The 17,788-nt window shown below is 40.5% G+C and overlaps 1 protein-coding gene across 1 annotated transcript; it reads right to left on the bottom strand.

Annotated features, from left to right (window-relative positions):
• Positions 1 to 192: 192 nt before the first annotated feature.
• tdrd7a (tudor domain containing 7 a) lies at positions 193 to 10,624 on the bottom strand. Its single transcript, XM_053419100.1, has 21 exons — positions 10,412 to 10,624; positions 10,089 to 10,233; positions 9,842 to 9,956; positions 9,536 to 9,619; positions 9,209 to 9,246; positions 8,979 to 9,019; positions 8,133 to 8,303; positions 7,054 to 7,725; positions 6,714 to 6,904; positions 5,942 to 6,134; positions 5,725 to 5,836; positions 5,321 to 5,532; positions 4,908 to 5,042; positions 4,260 to 4,343; positions 4,026 to 4,160; positions 3,306 to 3,416; positions 2,896 to 3,076; positions 2,536 to 2,702; positions 1,728 to 1,918; positions 1,146 to 1,306; positions 193 to 425 (listed from the first exon to the last, which is right to left on the bottom strand). Exons 1-21 carry the CDS (start codon positions 10,613 to 10,615, stop codon positions 193 to 195), a joined length of 3,576 nt encoding a protein of 1,191 aa, XP_053275075.1. The 5' UTR covers positions 10,616 to 10,624.
• Positions 10,625 to 17,788: the final 7,164 nt, after the last annotated feature.

The following is a 17,788-nucleotide window of genomic DNA, read 5'->3' as shown; positions in this document are numbered from 1 at the left end:
GTAAGTCTTTGATTGGCAGAAAGATCCAGAAAATGCTGAGTGGTGAAACATTTGGCTAGAAAAGTCTCATAGGATTTTCAGATTTTAGAAAATTAAAGGAACCATCAAAAACAGTGGCTTGTTAAAAAAAAAGTATAGTTTTGTAGTCGGAGTCTGAAAACAGATTTATTTCACCGTGTTTGAAGAGACGTCTTACGCAGCTGAAGACAGCTCGACGTCCATGTCGACCATGAGGGTGTGAATCCACAGGTCCCTCTCCTCCAACGTTGTGTCCACAAGATAAACGGTCAACCGGGGCTCTCTCAGCCTGCCTTTAACCTCTGACCCCTCATGCACACTCACCACCTGGGCTACCAGAGCTTTCTTTTCCACATGGTTTCTGAATAAAATGGAGGCTTCCTCTGACCACTGGTTGTTTATCACACCTGGAGGAAAAACAGGAGGAGATACAACTGTATGTGGACAGATACTGAGCTTAACATGTGGGTATAGGCGATCTGGCTGATGACACAAAATGCTTCACTTTGTCTTACCAAGGGTCATTGTGACGCATACAAAAAACTATTATTTATTCAGAGGAAACCCAAGGGGGTAAAGTTTAGAGCAACAATTCAACAAAACATGCATACAATAGAGTATAGATCCAACACAGAAGCATCCAGGGATTCTTGCATTTAATGAGGACAGTTTATTTAATATATAATGAATAATAATAATTGAGCGAGAGTTGGATAAATGCTTAATGAAAAATCCGAAGGACTGAAAATTCATTAATTTTGACTATAAAGAACACATTTAAAAAACAATTCATGGTATTATCCCTCATATATAAATAAAATGAAATATAATACAATTTTACCATAGACTGAGCATCATCAAAGACATGACAGCCCCCCAAAAGCAAACCCAAAACTTCTTCAGCACCCCCTGGTGGCTGGCTGCAGTATAGGTCATAAATCCCGCCCCCTTCTTGATAGCAGATGGGCCTTGGGACCAATCTCAAAAGTCAAAGTACACGTCAAATACATTTTTCTCAAAGACGCTATGTAATCTTAACTTATAAGTTGGAGGAAGTAGTGATGAGTCATCCATCTTTATTGACTGTCTATGCAAAAGCCAAACATCAACTATTACATTCATCTCACCTGCCAGTTGCGCAGTGACAGCCTGGAAAGGCAGTTGTCGGAATTCCTCGATCAGGGGCCTGATGAGATTACTGTGGACATGCTCATGTTTTCCATAGTCGAGCTCATAGACAGACACCAACCCATTGGCCAGAATGCCTTTCACCTGAACGCGGTGCCAGCTGTTGAAAGATATATCAACCATTAACAATAGCATCTTGTTTTTGACAGATTTACACAACCAGCAATGCTCAGGTACCAATCACAAGAATTCATGTTGTATCATTAGAGTAAAAACAATTTAAAGAGCGCTGCAGTGTTTTCTTTGGGAGTCTTTAACTCCTTCCAAAACAGAGGCATGTTGCAGTCTCCAATATCAAATGAGATTAGCTACCGGACAGAAGCACTTACAAATTAACTTTTAGATCTACACAAGTTTAAAAGATGTTACTATGACAACATTGTGTGTGTGATGGATGAATGGACATGGGTTTTGTTTCATGGTCAAACACTCTTTGAGCACACTCTTCGCAGGAGCCATGTGTGTTAGGTACAAACTACAAATCACATTGGCATTAACTAAAAACACATGAAATCACTTACTTCTTGTCTATTCTGGCAGCAAAGAATTCTCCACTCTGAATGTGTGTGGGGGTAGTGGTCTTGTGTTGGTTATAGTAGAAGATCATCTCCCCCATCAAAACAGTTAGCTTATGCAGGTCCTGCCATGGCTGTAGCACAAAGTACCTCGGGTGGCAGGCCACCGGCACAAACACATCCATGTTCTGACCAGGCTGAAAGAACAGGAAGAAGAAAATGAGGTGTTAACTACCCCATGGCATTTTTTACCTTATTTTACAGTTACAGTTAAGGCACAGTTGTGATGCCTTTCCAGAGGAAATCAGCCTTCTGTTAAAAACAATTATTAAGCAGTACACCCTCAACAGGGCAGCATAGAGTTGAGAGTTCTAAGAAAAACACACATTGTGACAGTGGATGTTTTGTTAAAGAAACTTGAAAAGGCAGCTGTAAGTCCCTGTGCCCAGTGGAGGTGAGGAAATAGTTTTTTTTCCCGATGCATCTCGATGTGGACGACTCTGCATTGATGCACAGACAGAACATAATCGATTCATGTTTTCTGCTACATTCACTTTTAGCTATGTCCCGCCGCTGCTCCATTTTAACCACTACAGCTTCAGGATCCAGACAGACGGACATTTCAGTTCTGGACATCTTTTACCGTGTCACAGTTTCCTGTTTGAGTGTCCCCCCCACTCTCCAGCTGACCTGGTCCCACATTACACTTTAACAATAAATAAATGAGCTTTCAGAAGATGTACACAAATAGGCGCAAATTGAAGGTATCAAACGTTGAGCATGAATGAGACATGGTTTATTCCCCTCCACACACCTGGGGAAGCTCCAGTAAAGGAGGCAATGGAAGTGGCTGCTTCACATTTTTGGTGGTTCCATTTGTGAGAGAGGAGTCAGCTTCGTAGCAAGGCTGGTTTGAAGTCTTAACGAAAGGGCTCGGAACTGGGCTGTTCAGAGTCAACTTCTGCACTAGAGCATCGAGACCTTGGTAAACACAAGTACATGCAAAACATCTTCAAATGGAGAGTTCATTTCAAAGTCATTGTGCTTTAAATACAAATAATAAACAATAAAACAAATGTGTCGCTGCCCCAATGTTTTAATTTCACATGTCAGACCAAGAAAAAAAAAAAAAGAAGAAAAAAAAAAAAGAGTACTAGCCTCTGTTAAGTATTACCTGTATCCATGCTATAGGTGCTGCTGGTGAAGGTGTAGTTGTTCTGTGTGATAAGTTTCTGCCACTGCTCAGACTGAGCCAGCTCATGGTTGATGCTCTTGTGCAGATCCTGGCTGTCAACACCGATGAAGAGGTACATATAGACCAGCAGTGCACCTTTGTGCTCATCTAGTTTCGTGATCTGAAATGAGGCATATACAAAGTTAGAAAGACTCTAGAGGTCAGCATGACTGTTCACTCTCCCTTGAAGAAGCCAACCATAACCTGAGCCCTTACAGTTCCTGTCTATCAGGCAGTATTTTACCATGGCTTTATTCATAAACTTCATTTGCAAAGTGTGTTTATTTAGATTATAACTGAAGTCTAACTTAGCTGTAGGCTTAACTTGTTAACCATGTTAAATATATAACCTTCATTTTACAGTCTTTAGAGCTCATGACAGCCTCTTCCATCCACTGAACAGCCTGTGGACTCCATTCGCCCTCTGGAACTTTGAGGTCGGCCAGACGACATCTGATAGCCTGGAGAGGTCAAAAATTATACAGTGTTAGGATCTTTAGGAAGTTTATTGATGCCCTTTGCTGAATTATCCTTTAAGTACTATTGACAGAAGTTTTTAAATCAAGGAATGAATGCGCCTCCTGCTATGCATTGGTTGGAGATTAAAGCAACAATGTAAGTTTTGGTAGGCAACAGCATCCTCTGCTGGTACGTAATTCTGTTTGGCTCTGAGTCCAACTGGTCACCGAACAATATATAATCCTCATGATGTCTGGCATACTGAAACAGAGGTGCTGTCAATAACAAACATGTCAATTCCAAGCGAAATTATTGTTGTTTTAAAAGTATCTTTCTTTATCGCTGGTATGAAATGACTAATACATCTTTTTAATGACCTACATTTCAGCATCATTTTAAAACTTCCTGGACCTGATTCTGACATTTAAAGCCACTGACTGTCATTCGATTTGGCACTTCTTGTGGGAGATGGTACCTGCTCACCAATGCTAAATAGCGCAAGGAAAAGGTGGGAAGAACATGAGTGGGCTGAAGGTCACAAGCTCTGTGCAGCATGGTCGTTACTTCATGCTCAGGTGGACATACCACAACAGCCACAAACAATAACTGACCTGCGGTGGGATGGTGATGAACTCTTTGAGTAAAGGAGGGGGAATCTCTCGGAGAGCAGTCACCTCTACAGTTGCAGGGATCCCCAAGTCAATGAAGAGGATCTCCAACACTCTGTTGTTGTACATGTTGGTGATCTGAAAACAAGAAAAGTGGGAGCCAAAGAAATAAAGAAATACATTTTTTTTTTTTTTTATACATTTCAATATTAACTAATTTATGGATTCTGATCTTACCTCGACTCTGGACCACTTTCCTTTGTAGCTGGCAAGACAGAACTTTCCACTGAAGGGTCTGGACACCAGGGACTCAGAGGTCATCTGGTAGGAACAATAACAGTGACTATGTTTACATGGACAGCAATATTCTACGCTTTGTTTTTACTCACAATAGGACAATATTTTGATAATGCTGTTGCTAATAGAATATTCCATTCACATTCATGTCCACATAATGCAACTAAGATCACAAAGCTCCACTTGTCTTAATTCAAATATTCAGAGTGAGATCTGCTAAGCAAAACAGTGATTTCTTACAACTTGATACAACCTTGAGTCAGAGACCTCCATAAAGTCATCCATGCTTTTCACATCTTGACGAATGCACAACCTTATTTGTCCGCCTCTGTCTGCCTACTCCGAACAAACAGTGTAGATCCCAACAAACAGGTCTGGTTTTCTAAACTACCACCAACTATTTCTTCTTCAGAAAAGAATTCAAACCTGTGACTTGCATTCAAACCTGTGACCTGAAACAGCCTCTCATCAAGAAGCTTAATAAAGAGACACTAGAAAACTAGACTGCAGCTACCATACTGTCACTTGAAATGTTCTACAACACAGGTGCAGGAGCAAACTGAGATATTTGTGCACTGTGACGTCTACCTGGAAGATGAAGAAGGCCTCGTTTTTTTCCAGTAACTTGTTAAGTTTTGCTGTTCCTCTGGAGGGAAGCTGGCAGTAGATGATGCCATCTGGACTCACTTTTGTGACGCACACGTCCTGTTGGGTAACATTCAACTACAGGCAACACAAAGAGTAGAGTAAGATAATACAGGAGGGGGTTGATAACACAATTGTGTGTCACTGAGGACTTACAAGTTACTGGTTTAATTCAAAATGAATGAAATGCAGAGTTCTTGTAACACATTTTTGGCTACTATAGCATAAGACAAAATAATATAAGAATGGTACAAAACCACCACTTGCTGGGTTAAGGTTGTCTTCAATGCACCACAAAAAACAAAGGAAGCTTGTAGCTCAGCATTACTACACGTGATTAACTTCTTCAAACTTACAGTCAGAGGATTGTTCATGGTATTGTCCCGCAGGCTCTTGAGGCAGGTGGAGTTAATGTTAATGTCATCATCCTGTGACGTGTCGTACAACACTACCAAAGGCAACTCGATCTGCTGACATGGCTCCAATGTCTCCATAAGCAGAATCTTCCCAACTACCAACTTATCTAGGGAGGACTGGACCAGTGGGTGGGCGCTGAGAGTCTCTAAACCTGATCAGAGGAAGGTAAAGAAAAAGGAGATAAAGGGTAATCAATTCAGGGCTATTTATAACTATATGGTATTGACCGATGATAATGTTTTGTCCTTCATTTAGAGGAAGATTTCTCCTGTGATATCTTTAGGGCTTTCACCAACTTCAGACAAATTAAAGTCTTCAGGTAGATTCCTTATCTTGCATGTACCTGCCAGTTTCACATTAGTGGCCTGGAAGGGAAGAGAGAGGAAATCCTGGTGCAGCTCCAGCAGATTACTCCCACTCATCTCCACGGAGAAGCCATAGTCAACATAATACACCTGATAGGCAGACACACACACACAAGAGCTTTTTTTGATACAGAAACACTGACCCGAGTTCTAGCTGCAGAATGCCTTCATCCAACAAACTGAAGGATTAGTTACCTTGACTTTGTTAGGGGCCATAACCTCTATGACCTGAGCTCTGGCCAGCTCGTCTCCACCCTCTCCCCTGACTGCTATCAGCTGACCAACACGAGGGTTAGACAGAGGGTGGTGGGTGGAGCCTTGACTGTAGAAGGAGCACATTGCATCCTCCATGGCTTCCTGGGCATTGGAGTAGTTCTCCCCTACATATCTGAATGGACAGAATCACTTTTTTTCCAGCTTTATCACAATATGCATAGCAGGCAGAACACTTATCTGACATTGCTTTATCAAAATAATGGCTCATATCTGTTTTCACAGTTAAGACTGCACCAAACTAATTACAGTTTTCTGTTTATCCAAGTGAAACTGATAGTGTTGGTAAATGTGTAGAAATAACTATCTGGATTCACGATTCGACACCACTAATTAAAACTAAATTAAGGTGATCATCCCTTTGTGTGAAGAGCGACAGAGACAAGCTCACACACACACACACTCCTGCAGGTAAGTTCCTCCTGCAGATTATGACACAACATTGTGTTTTAACTTCATTGTGGCAGAAGAAGCGAGGCAGAGATAAATTAATTCAGCAGTTTATTATAAAGTTTGACGAGTGACACTTAACCCCCGGGGTTCAGAGGAGCGTGCCTTCAATCAAACGAGCAAGGTTTTGTACTGTATCATGGCTCATTAATTCAAATAAATGTTTGGTGAGTGAAACATTTCTTTTCTGTGAACCCCATCTTAAAAATTTGAAATGTACCAATAATCTGAAAGTGTGCCCTACCTTATGGTAACAGCATTGCTCTTAGCATCAGTAACTAGCACAGAGGGAAACTGCTCTGAGGGACGAGGCAGACCGGGAGTAATCTTGGGGCTCGGGACCTCGAGACCAGAGGGGAAGGGACATCTGCAGTGCTGCTTTGCTTGTCCGTCTGTGGCTTCCATGTCTGTGCTGTCTGAGAGATACAGGATGGCCTGGCCAAAGGGAAATATATTAATGACTGACATAATGTATACAAATAATTTAAGATAAGGTCAGATTAATTTCCAAGGTGACTTCACAGTACTGTTAACTTGTAAAATGTGTTAACACTGGTACACTGAGTGCCATCGTATTCACTTACCCTGTTCTTGTCGTGTGGTATGGGGTACTCCACAGAGCACATATCCAGGAGAAGAGGCAAGTGGTCCAGAACATTTTCAGGAAATGGCGTCTTATATGTCTCAATGAACAGTTTCGGCAAAGCATTGGCCCACAAACCATGGCTGTACTTGGTCAGAAGCTCCTTTATTCTCTGACGCACTTCAGCCGACACAGTCACAGCAGAAGTTGTTGAGAAAGGGACAGAATCAGAGGTAGAGGAGAAGGTGAGTTTCGAAAGGGGTAAAATGTCAGGGCCACGTGGAGTGTTTTTCTTCCGGGTAGCTGTACTTATATTATGATTATCTTTACATTCTTTGGCTGCACGACTGGCACGTGGGGGTATTTGGGGAGCCAGAGCTGGGTTGTGGAGAGGGCTACGCAAAGTGACAGAGGAGAGCTGCTTGCCTGAAGAGGCAGCAGCAGATTGGGGAGGAAAAATGAAGGTGGGCTGCGCTAAAGGGCTTCTGGAGCGAGGGGTGGGTTCTTCAGGTTTTGAGGGACGTGGAGAATTTTGTGTGGAGCTGGCTTCAGAGTTAGTGGGAGATGTTAGAGGGGTGTTGTTGGCGACAATTCGAGGAACAACAGAGAGCTTTGGAAGCAGAGGGGGGTAGACCAGCCTGTCAGCCCGGTTATTACAGGAAGTTTGCTCCAACTGTGAAGAACACACAAGAAAGAAGATAAGGGAAAGAAGGAAAGATTCTGACTCTTACCTAAAAAAGGTTGTGTATAATATAAATTTGTGGGAAAAAATATAAACTATTTAAATTTCTGAATCATCAAACTATGTCCACAAGTTGGGGCAACCATGAATATTTTTCTCATGTTAAGAAATATGTAGATGCTATAAAACATTAATGCAAGTATTAAACATGCTCTTCAGACAAATACAAAAACATGACGGAACCTGGTTTCTTAACATTGGATTTAATTCAAATGCATCACAGTAACCACTTTTTTAAATAAAAATGAAAAGGATACTCTTAATGAACTAATGTAAAAAAAACAGGGCTGGCCAGAAGTTACCCAATTAAAAAACATGTTGATGCGTAATCGTCTCACCATACAGATGTGTGTCCACTTCTCCAGGTCTTTGAGCACCTGAGGGTGAAGACTCTCACTGAACATTTTACTGTAGAGCTCAGATATCTTTGACATCCACAGTCCACTGCGGTACTTCTTCAGAAGGAGAGTTATTCTGCTCTGCATCAGCCCCACGTCACACAAGCTGGACTGCATGGACAGAGTTCATAATTTACCACGACAAGCATATCCACATCCTCTTTTGGTTTAGTGCAAACATGAACACACATTTAACAGATTGGCGAAATAAATTCCTTAAATCGGTTTGGGTATCATTTGTGTTTTTGCCACTACTGGTGCTAAATCAATACTTTTAAAAACCGTTCCAGTTTCTTACAGTGCCAGAAATTATGATTTTATTTTATTTTAAACACTGCATGTCTCTAAATCGTTTTGCATGACGTACAGAGACACTTCCCTTGCCACAAGAGTGAAATTGAATTTTAACTAGAGACTTAGAATGTTAACTAGATATTACAGTGATGTTTATGTTGCTTGTTAGCAGAGCGACTATTATAGTGCAGAATTCAGGCACTGAAATGCGGCAGATATCTGCATTGTGATTCGTTCCGGTACATAGGGCCATGATTGGCACCAGATTTCTGTAACCAACCTTATTCATTAAAAGGGTTTATGGAAAATGTCTATTATGACATAACTGAATCGGGTGGGTTTTACATATATTATATAAACAGAAAAGTTATATATTTTTCTAGCATACATTTTCTTCTTACAATTTGCTTGCCTAATATCACAACCATTTCTCCTAGGCTGTGAAGTAATTTCCATTAGACAAAGCAGAGAGATACAGCGATTTATCTGTACCTTGGATAGATTTGGTCTGGAAGCTCGTTCCAGGGGCTTCTCTGTGGAAAAAGAAGGGAAAAAAAAACATTAGATGCAGAAGAGCAATTTTCCTGGTTGTTAATCTGATTCTTATTTTTAAATATTCCCTCCCCAGGGTCATGTTGAAAATAGCTCAGCCGTGTACAGATTTACAGACATAAAAATGTTGTGAAATAAATGAGGATGTAAATCACAAGGGTCTGACTTACCTTTGGGTTGTTGGCAGTTTGCAAAGCTGTTCTCTTTCCTGTTGGCAACAAAGCAGTGTTTTTTTTGTTTTTCATAGTAACACCGTCATTCAATGCAAATGCCAGTACTACAGCTCTACGAGATTAAGCCAATACAGGTTTACCATAATATGTCTTGATATAATAGTCCAATAGCCCAATCAGATAAATATGTTCAGACTCGGCTGTGAATTGTTTTGAGAGCGACACATGAGACTGTAAAAACAAATATATTTTAGCATCAAGTACTGTTTCATAAAGGGAGTTAACATGGTAACTTATCAGGTTTGTCCACATGTGTATATTCACCTGACACACTGTCTCACAGCTGGTTGAGGAGCCGGTTGTCTGTGTTCGACAGGAGTGGAGTAGCTTAACTTTTGGTCCAGTTGCCTGATGTTTGGACACAATACAAGAGAAGCTTAACATTATTGTTTTAGAATACACTCCAGACAAAGCAAATTTAGAAGAATAAAGAGACAATATTCCATTACAGGAGATTTTGGACAACCAATGACTTCTTATTTCTGGCTGGCTGTTGTCCAACCAACTTTTAAGTGTAGCCACAGCTCATCATGTCTTGACAAATCTTTATTGCTGATATTGTCTTTCTACCTGTAGTCTCCTGCTGCACTGAAGCCTCTGAAGCCACCGCAAGTCCGAGAACGACTTGATGTCCAGTTGGAAGCACCACTAGCTGAGGGCTGGCGGAGGGAGGACCTCGGCTTCACTGAGAGTATGGAAAGAGGGATACGAGTTTTGTTTGATGAATGACGAGAAACCTTTTTTGGAGGTTTATGTCCCCGCATCTAATTTTAACAAATAAACAATGGGTGTTTATGAAGTAATAAGTGTCTCCTACAGTTGAACATCAGGGGGTTGGAGGGTTTGAATCTCATCTTGCAGTTGACGACTTGGGAGCGGCCGGATTTCTTGGAGCTCTTCTGCCTGGCCACCAGCTCAGCAATGTGGGCCGTTTCTCTACACGCTGCGGCATAGCATTTCAGCTGCAAAGCAGATTCATTCATTACACTTACAGACACATGTATTCCCATGAGACGTCAGAACAGAAGATTTCACTAAATTTGCAGAGAGGTGCAAGGATGAAAAAACATTAGTCAAACCAATTCAGACATGGTGAAACAGTGGACGTAAGCCAGGGTTAATGATAAGAGCAGCACTCACCTCACCCATGCCGTACTCCAACTTGACCACAGAAGGGATACTTCTGAGGAAGTGCTCCAGTTCAGAGAAGCCCAGCTTCTTCAGCGGGATGTTCTGTCCACACAGTGACCGGTACTCTGACTGGAGACTGTTGATGGACACACCACGATTGCTGGACTGAAGAACAGATCGCAAGATTTTGTGGATCGCCTCGCTGTCCGACATCCTGGCGGACACACACTGAAACAGAGACAGCACGGAAATGTAAATCATCAGAAGTGCATCAGAAACACCTAAAGCGACCTGAATCATAATTTTGCTTCCAGAACAGTCTGCTGTTCTGTCATTGGGTTCTGTTGTATTACAGTCAGAGTTAAAACTAATCTATAGATTTTCTATTTTTTTTTGGGGAGTTGATAAAAACTCAGATTGTAAATCACCAAGCACATCTTAGATTTCCTTCAGGGAAGATAAATAATCACAAGGAATGGAAGAAAAGAAAAAATGAACACACACAAATATATTTTTAGTTCAGACTTATTGAGACTTATACGATCATCACACTTTAGAAATACACAAAGGATTTAAAACATACACTTTTGTTCCAGTACTTCCAAAAAACAAGGACTACTTTGTGTATACACGCACACACAGTATACCTGCACGTATCCACATATCTATTTATACACATATTAAAACTACATACATACACATATCTAAATAATAATATAAACTCTAACTATTAAAGCTGTTTGGTAAATTGAGAAGATACCGCAATAAGAGCCCCAGTGGAGGGTTTCCACTCCAGAGTTTGAGGAGATTTACAGTCTGGAAAGGGCGGTGCATAGAAATAACAGCTGATCATTAGTGAATCAATTTCTAAAACATGTGAGAATCATGCAAGCCAACAGACTTGGTGACATAAAACCGTGCGTTTTAAGAATAACGTACTAATGCATATGTATAATTAGCCATGTTACATTGAAAGATGTTATTTGGTGTAAAGTATTGTCTCCTTGGGGTTTTAACTGATCAGGTTTATAAGGGCTAATTGTTTCGCCTGCCTACCACGTGACAGTTCGTTTTCAAGTTAGCGGAACAACTTGCGGAGGAGCAAACAGCCCTGACCTCGACGATGATCGAACAGCAAACTCATTCACTTGTAACCGGAGACGTTCAGGTGGCTTTGAAACCACTTACCGTGCGGTGCGAGGGAAGTTTCTGCACTAAGTTCCACTCAGACGCCGGTCGCTCCTCGATGTGAACCAGCAGACAGGCGACGTCTAATCACTGTCTAGTAAGTCAGGTGCGGGAACCACATGTGCGCTAGCTAGCGGCTTACCACGGCTAAGCTTCTGCGTGTAGCCCGCGGTTGGTAGCTAACAGCAAATAACGTTTGTTCGTCTTCTGACAGTTGAACGAGTACAAACAGGTCGACAATTTCCCGCGGTGACAAACGACATTAACTCGAACTATTGTTTTCTTCAATGTGTAATTTACCTGTAACTTCGACTTGCTTTCCCAAACTGACTTCAATCTTCCTCCGCAGCCTCCGTAAGCACGAGCTCGTTCACGGTCACAAGGTCACTACCGGTTCCTCAGATTTATTCATAATTTAAATTCAGCACAGTTGTATCAACACGTGTTCCTCAAATATACACAAAAAACGAGATGAAACCGTCACGTTTGAGGCAACGAGTAACGTCAAATAACGAAACTACATGATTTTATCTTATCTTTGTTCAACGACAATTGCTGCATTTAAGTACGGTAGGAAATTCAAAGCATCTAATACTGCCGCAAAAAAACTGAAATATAGCCTCTGTGAATTGTGCATTTAATGGAGAAAGCCTGAGCTGGCTCCAAAAAAACAACTTCAATTCCATTTTACAGTCCCATGATGTAACTTTTACACATTTTATTTTTATTTCACTCTGTTTATGCAACATAACCACATTTTCAACTTTCAAATGCACAGTAGAAGCTTCCTAAGAGTTTAGTTTTTCTCTTTTGTTAGCACAGGCCTGATGTCTGCCGAGACCAGGAGGAGACACCAAATGTGTATTGCATTTTAAGACACACTTTTGCTGAACACCTTCCTGATCATATTTAAGTTTTAAATTCCCCATTCACTGTTAAGACGTTTTCGATGTTCGTTTAAAAACTGGTGATTTTTATCCTAATTTGGTGATGATTCTATTTTATATGGTAAAGCTCTTTGCAATATGAATTTCTTACAGTTATCTACACATAAAGTACATTATTATCAAACAGAAGCTATCCATTTGTATTGCACAAACCTCAAATGATAAGAATATCTGTGTGATGCAGTTGATTATAATAAAACTAAATAAAAACTATTATCAAAGAATTGGCCAGCTGTACATCCATGTCCACTTCTTGAACAGATGTTACAGAAGAAATTGTGATTATGTACAAAGGTTCACATTTACCTCTGACTATATATAGACAATACAACAGGTCAGATTTGACTTAATGTATTTTCCAGCAGATGTTTCAAATTAATTAATAAAATCAGACACTCTAGATAGATAGATAGATAGATAGATGGATACTTTATTAATCCCGTGGGAAATTCTTGTGCCTTGTGAGGACAAGAGCACATTACTCCCTCAGCGACACGGTGATCAACCCCAAAGGGGCTCATCTACAATCTCGGATTTCAAACCTTTTGTTTTATGAATCAGAATCAATGGAAATGTTTCTTCAACAGTCCTCTCCTGGAGTGACTATGACCTCTGGCAGAGACTGTGATGCCACTTGGCTTGTCTGCGTTAGTGAGGCCATGACCCAAGCCCACATCATGTCTGCCTGGGGAGAAGAAGATGTCCGTAACAGTGAGGATAAGGAGAGGTGCGGCTTTCTGAGAGGGATCAGATGAGGGTTTCTCAGCAAAGTATGAAACAACATCCAGTGCCTCCTGGCCTTACTGTTAACAGGGGGTTCTACGAAAAATGTCAATGGTTAGTAAACTGAGATTAAGACTAAAAATAATGAGGGAAGAAAGATTAATTATATCTCGGATCAACATATCAATAAATTCGAGGTAATTTAAAGGGAATCCTTATTTTGTCAAAAACTTGGTGCATCTAAGTCAGGGGTATCCAAACTACTGCCCGCGGGCCAACTGCGGCCCGCTGTCCATTTTTAATTGGCCAAATAAAAAAAATCACTTTAATGGCACTTACTAATAGCACTCTGTAGTTTTGCTTTATTTTTTGAAGAAATTATAGATTCTTGTTGTTCTGGGTTTGTACCCTCGGGCCTGAATGCACTTATTGTAAGTTGCTTTGGATAAAAGCGTCAGCTAAATGAAATGTAATGGACTATGGTCCACTGTATTGCACTTCTGAGTTTAGACACTAGGTGGCACCAAACTCACCAACTGACTTGGTGGCGCCCAACACACCAACTGGCGCCCAACTCACCAACATACCTGCCAGCTGTCCCTCAGAACGCTGCATGCGGCCCCTCGGGATAAAACGTTTGGACACCCCTGATCTAAGTGGATAGATTTAAGCAGGAGTTATTTGGTGGATTGTAAATGTCATAGCTACACACACACACTGACCAGATGGCATGTTGTTGAATGCGGAGTATATAGAAGGCCTGTGTCTCTCCAGCTTGTTGGAGATGAGCAGCTGACAGAAACACATAATGACTGGATTGTTATGATAGTGGTCAGCAAAGATTATCCCAATCCAAGTACTGTAGCAGGAACATGGGGAAATACTGTTACAGCCACACACCATAGACGAGACAGAAGAGTATATTTACAATAGTCATATTGTTTATAGGTATGTCTAGAGACGGCTATGCCTGTGTTCAGGACCTCTCTGACTACCTATATACTGAATATCAAAGTACTGTAAAAACACTTTGCACAATACTTTCAGAGAGAGACTGATACTTTGAAAAATCTCCTAATCTATACAGTAAAATTTTGTTGATATTCAGTACATTGATAGTTTTAGAGGTCCTGAACACAGGCATATCAGTCTCACTCTGAACTTATCGAGCAAAGTGTTTTTATAGAACTTTGAAATATCCAGAAATTAACTGAATTGATTGTACACATGTTGGACTTTACTTTGAAAAATCTCTTGATCTATACAGTAAAAATGTTTGATATTCAGTATGTAGGTAGTCAGAGAGGTCCTGAACACAGGCATATCAGTCTCTCTCTGACCTTATTGAGCAAAATGTTTTTACATTACTTTGATATTCAGTATATAGATAGTCAGAGAGGTCCTGAACACAGGCATATCAGTCTCTCTCTGAACTTATTGAGCAAAGTGTTTTTATAGTACTTTGAAGTATCCTGGAATTATCCATTCCACAGTGCAAATGTTGGACTTTACTTTGAAAAATCTCCAAATCTATACAGTAAAAATGTTTGATAATCAGTATGTAGGTAGTCAGAGAGTTCCTGAACACAGGCATATCCGTCTCGCTCTGAAGTTATTGAGCAAAGTATTTTTATAGAACTTTGAAATATCCAGAAAAAGACTGTTTGATTGAACACATGTTGGACTTTACTTTGAAAAATCTCTTAATCTATACAGTAAATATGTTTGATATTATGTACATTGATATTTTGAGAGGTCCTGAACATATCAGTCTCACTCTGAACTTATTGAGCAATGTGTTTTTATAGAACTTTGAAATATCCTGAAATGATCTATTCCACAGTGCAAATGTTGGAATTTACTTTGAAAAATCTCCAAATCTATACAGTTAAAATGTTTGATATTCAGTATGTAGGTAGTCAGCAGAGTTGGGCAAGTTACTGAAAATTAGTACTTAGTTACAGTTACTAGTTACTTCTTTTAAAAGTAATTGAATTACTTCACCAGTTACTGTATATCAAAAGTAATTAGTTACTAGGCAAAGTAACTTTTAAGTTACTTCTGTTATTTTATTGTGAAAATGTTTTATTGTGAAAATGTTACATGATTTTATTTTGAAACGGTTCCGGTAGAGTCGCGGACATCCTGTGATGACTACAACGGCGCTACGGAAAAGGTTTATGTTTTTAGCAACCCTCCGAAGAAGCACAATGTCTTTCGGTGTCCACGGTTGTTTTAAGGTGTTTCTAAGTTGTTCAATGTTGTATTAAGGTGTACGGTGTTACAAGGTAGGCTCAAATAAACGACCAGAACATTAGTTTAAGTCTCGACCATCTTTCGGGGGATCTGGTTCACTTGTCTTCTTGTCTGCAAGTGTTCAGTTTTCTCAAAAGAGAGTAACGCGAGTAACGAACTTATTTAAATTTCAGAAATTGTAACTGCGCTACTTGATTAAAAAAAATACTTCGTTACATGCTCGTTACGGCTAAAAGTAGTGGAATTACAGTAACGCGTTACTTTGTAGCGCGTTACTCCCAACACTGGTAGTCAGAGAGGTCCCGAACACAGGCATACCAGTCTCTCTCTAAACTTATCGAGCAAAGTGTTTCTACACGTTAATTTGGGTATCTGGCATGTCTACTGTCCCAAAAACTGGAAAAAGACAACTCTCGTGATTTGTTTTGGTTCCTTTGTGTCAGAAACGATACGCTAGATGGCATCGAATGGGATTACGACCGAAAATACGTAATGTTCCAACCATGCCCATGTAGGGAGTCTTGGTACATGGCCTTGTACCACCCCGCACCTTCATCTCACCGGCTCTGGGGGGAGCCGGGCAGTCTCTCCCCAGCTCATTAAATGATCCTTGTGGTATTTTGACCAAAATATGTTACAGACATTTCATTAAGACCCCAAGGAACCATATCAACTGTGGTAAAATGGGCATACGATGGGTCCTTTAAAGGGATAGCTCACCCCAAAATGGAAATTCCCCCATTACCTCCTCACCACTATATACCAATGGAGGGGTGGGTGAAGTGTTTGAGTCGGTGGATGTGGATGGAGAGGCGGCCATTATCCTGACATATTCCAGATTTGTGGAGGACTTAATTTCGAGCCACCTGGAGGCTCCGGTGGGCCCTTTGGAGCCAAAACTACAGTCAGCATTACAACTAAATTCTTTAAAAGATGGAAAAATGTCTTTGTCTAATTGGTCTGTGAACACTTCATGTTAGAATGTTTGTAGTAACAGTTGGGACTGGGCAGTACACACACGCAAACACACACGCAAAATCAATACATGGAGTCCCCCATCAGATGATCTGGGCCCATAGAGCCATGATCTCATCATCATGGGGTCAGTGGGAACATTTGAAGAGACACAAACACTGAACACATATTTTAAAAATGTGTGCAAAGGAGAGCTGGTGGTCTCTTAATTACATTTAGTTTTTTTTCCATGACTGATGAATACATACTGTTCATGGAATTATTTCTAGAGGTGCTGAGCAGTACTGTAAAGATATATAACTAAATATAATATTTGATATTAATGATCAAATACATATTATAAAATAAACGGGGGGAAAAGCCTAAAAGCAGTTAGTTAGTGCTGTATCTCTGTCTGTACAGGATGCCTTCAGATACTGGGCTGACTGTAGGTCATCTGCACTTTGGCCTGACTCAGAGCTCAGTGCACAGAGAGTTGAGGTGTAAATATATGGATGTGTATTTTTTTGCAGCACACTTGTTTGAGATGGACAAGTAAAAACTAGAGCTGCTTGTGTAGAGTCACTGAACAAGAAGCTGATCTCAGCAAAACAAGGAGTGACATCAACATTTCAATTGATCATTGATAAAAACGGTGTGTAATGTTTGCTCGGCCTGTCAATCACTTTAGGATCAATTAACCAGGTTTTCAATATTAAAAGGGAAGCATCTTTTAATGTTAAAATTTGAATCACAGATTTTTATTTAGATGTAAACAATGCAGACAAGATCATAGAAGAATTGAATACTCAAAGATTAAAGACAATGTGTCTTTGATGTGTCATGCAGCTCTTGACTTAATCATTGCCTATAAACCAGTGTTTGATCATTCTGAGCATCTCACAGTTTTGAGAGAGAACGATTTTTGATAAACAATATCAGGCATCTGCTCAACGACAAAATCAAACAGCAAGATTACTGCTGATTCAACCTGATTTCAACCCCAGGAAGAAAGAGCAAGTTGTCCCACCATGTCACGATTCAAGTTGACTTCTGAAAAGAGAGAGAGAGAGAAATATTGGTACACCAGGAATGAGTACCAGGGCCTTCAAAAAGAGATCAGACATCTGAAAGACCTGTTGAACAAGGAGAGGGACAACGCTCACTATGAACGAGGGAGGAGAGTCCAGGCCTGCAATGACCTGCTGGAGACCCAACAACAGTTGGAAAAAGAGAAATCCCTGAATGAACAGCTCATCAATAGGAAAGGAAGATCTAGGTCACCCTTATACAAGCAGAGGATGATGGACAGGGACTC

This window comes from Pleuronectes platessa, chromosome 3 (assembly GCF_947347685.1).
Source record: "Pleuronectes platessa chromosome 3, fPlePla1.1, whole genome shotgun sequence".
NCBI lineage: Eukaryota > Metazoa > Chordata > Actinopteri > Pleuronectiformes > Pleuronectidae > Pleuronectes > Pleuronectes platessa.
The sequence above is the reverse complement of the archived record's forward strand: the minus strand, read 5'-3'. Positions and strand labels throughout refer to the sequence as shown.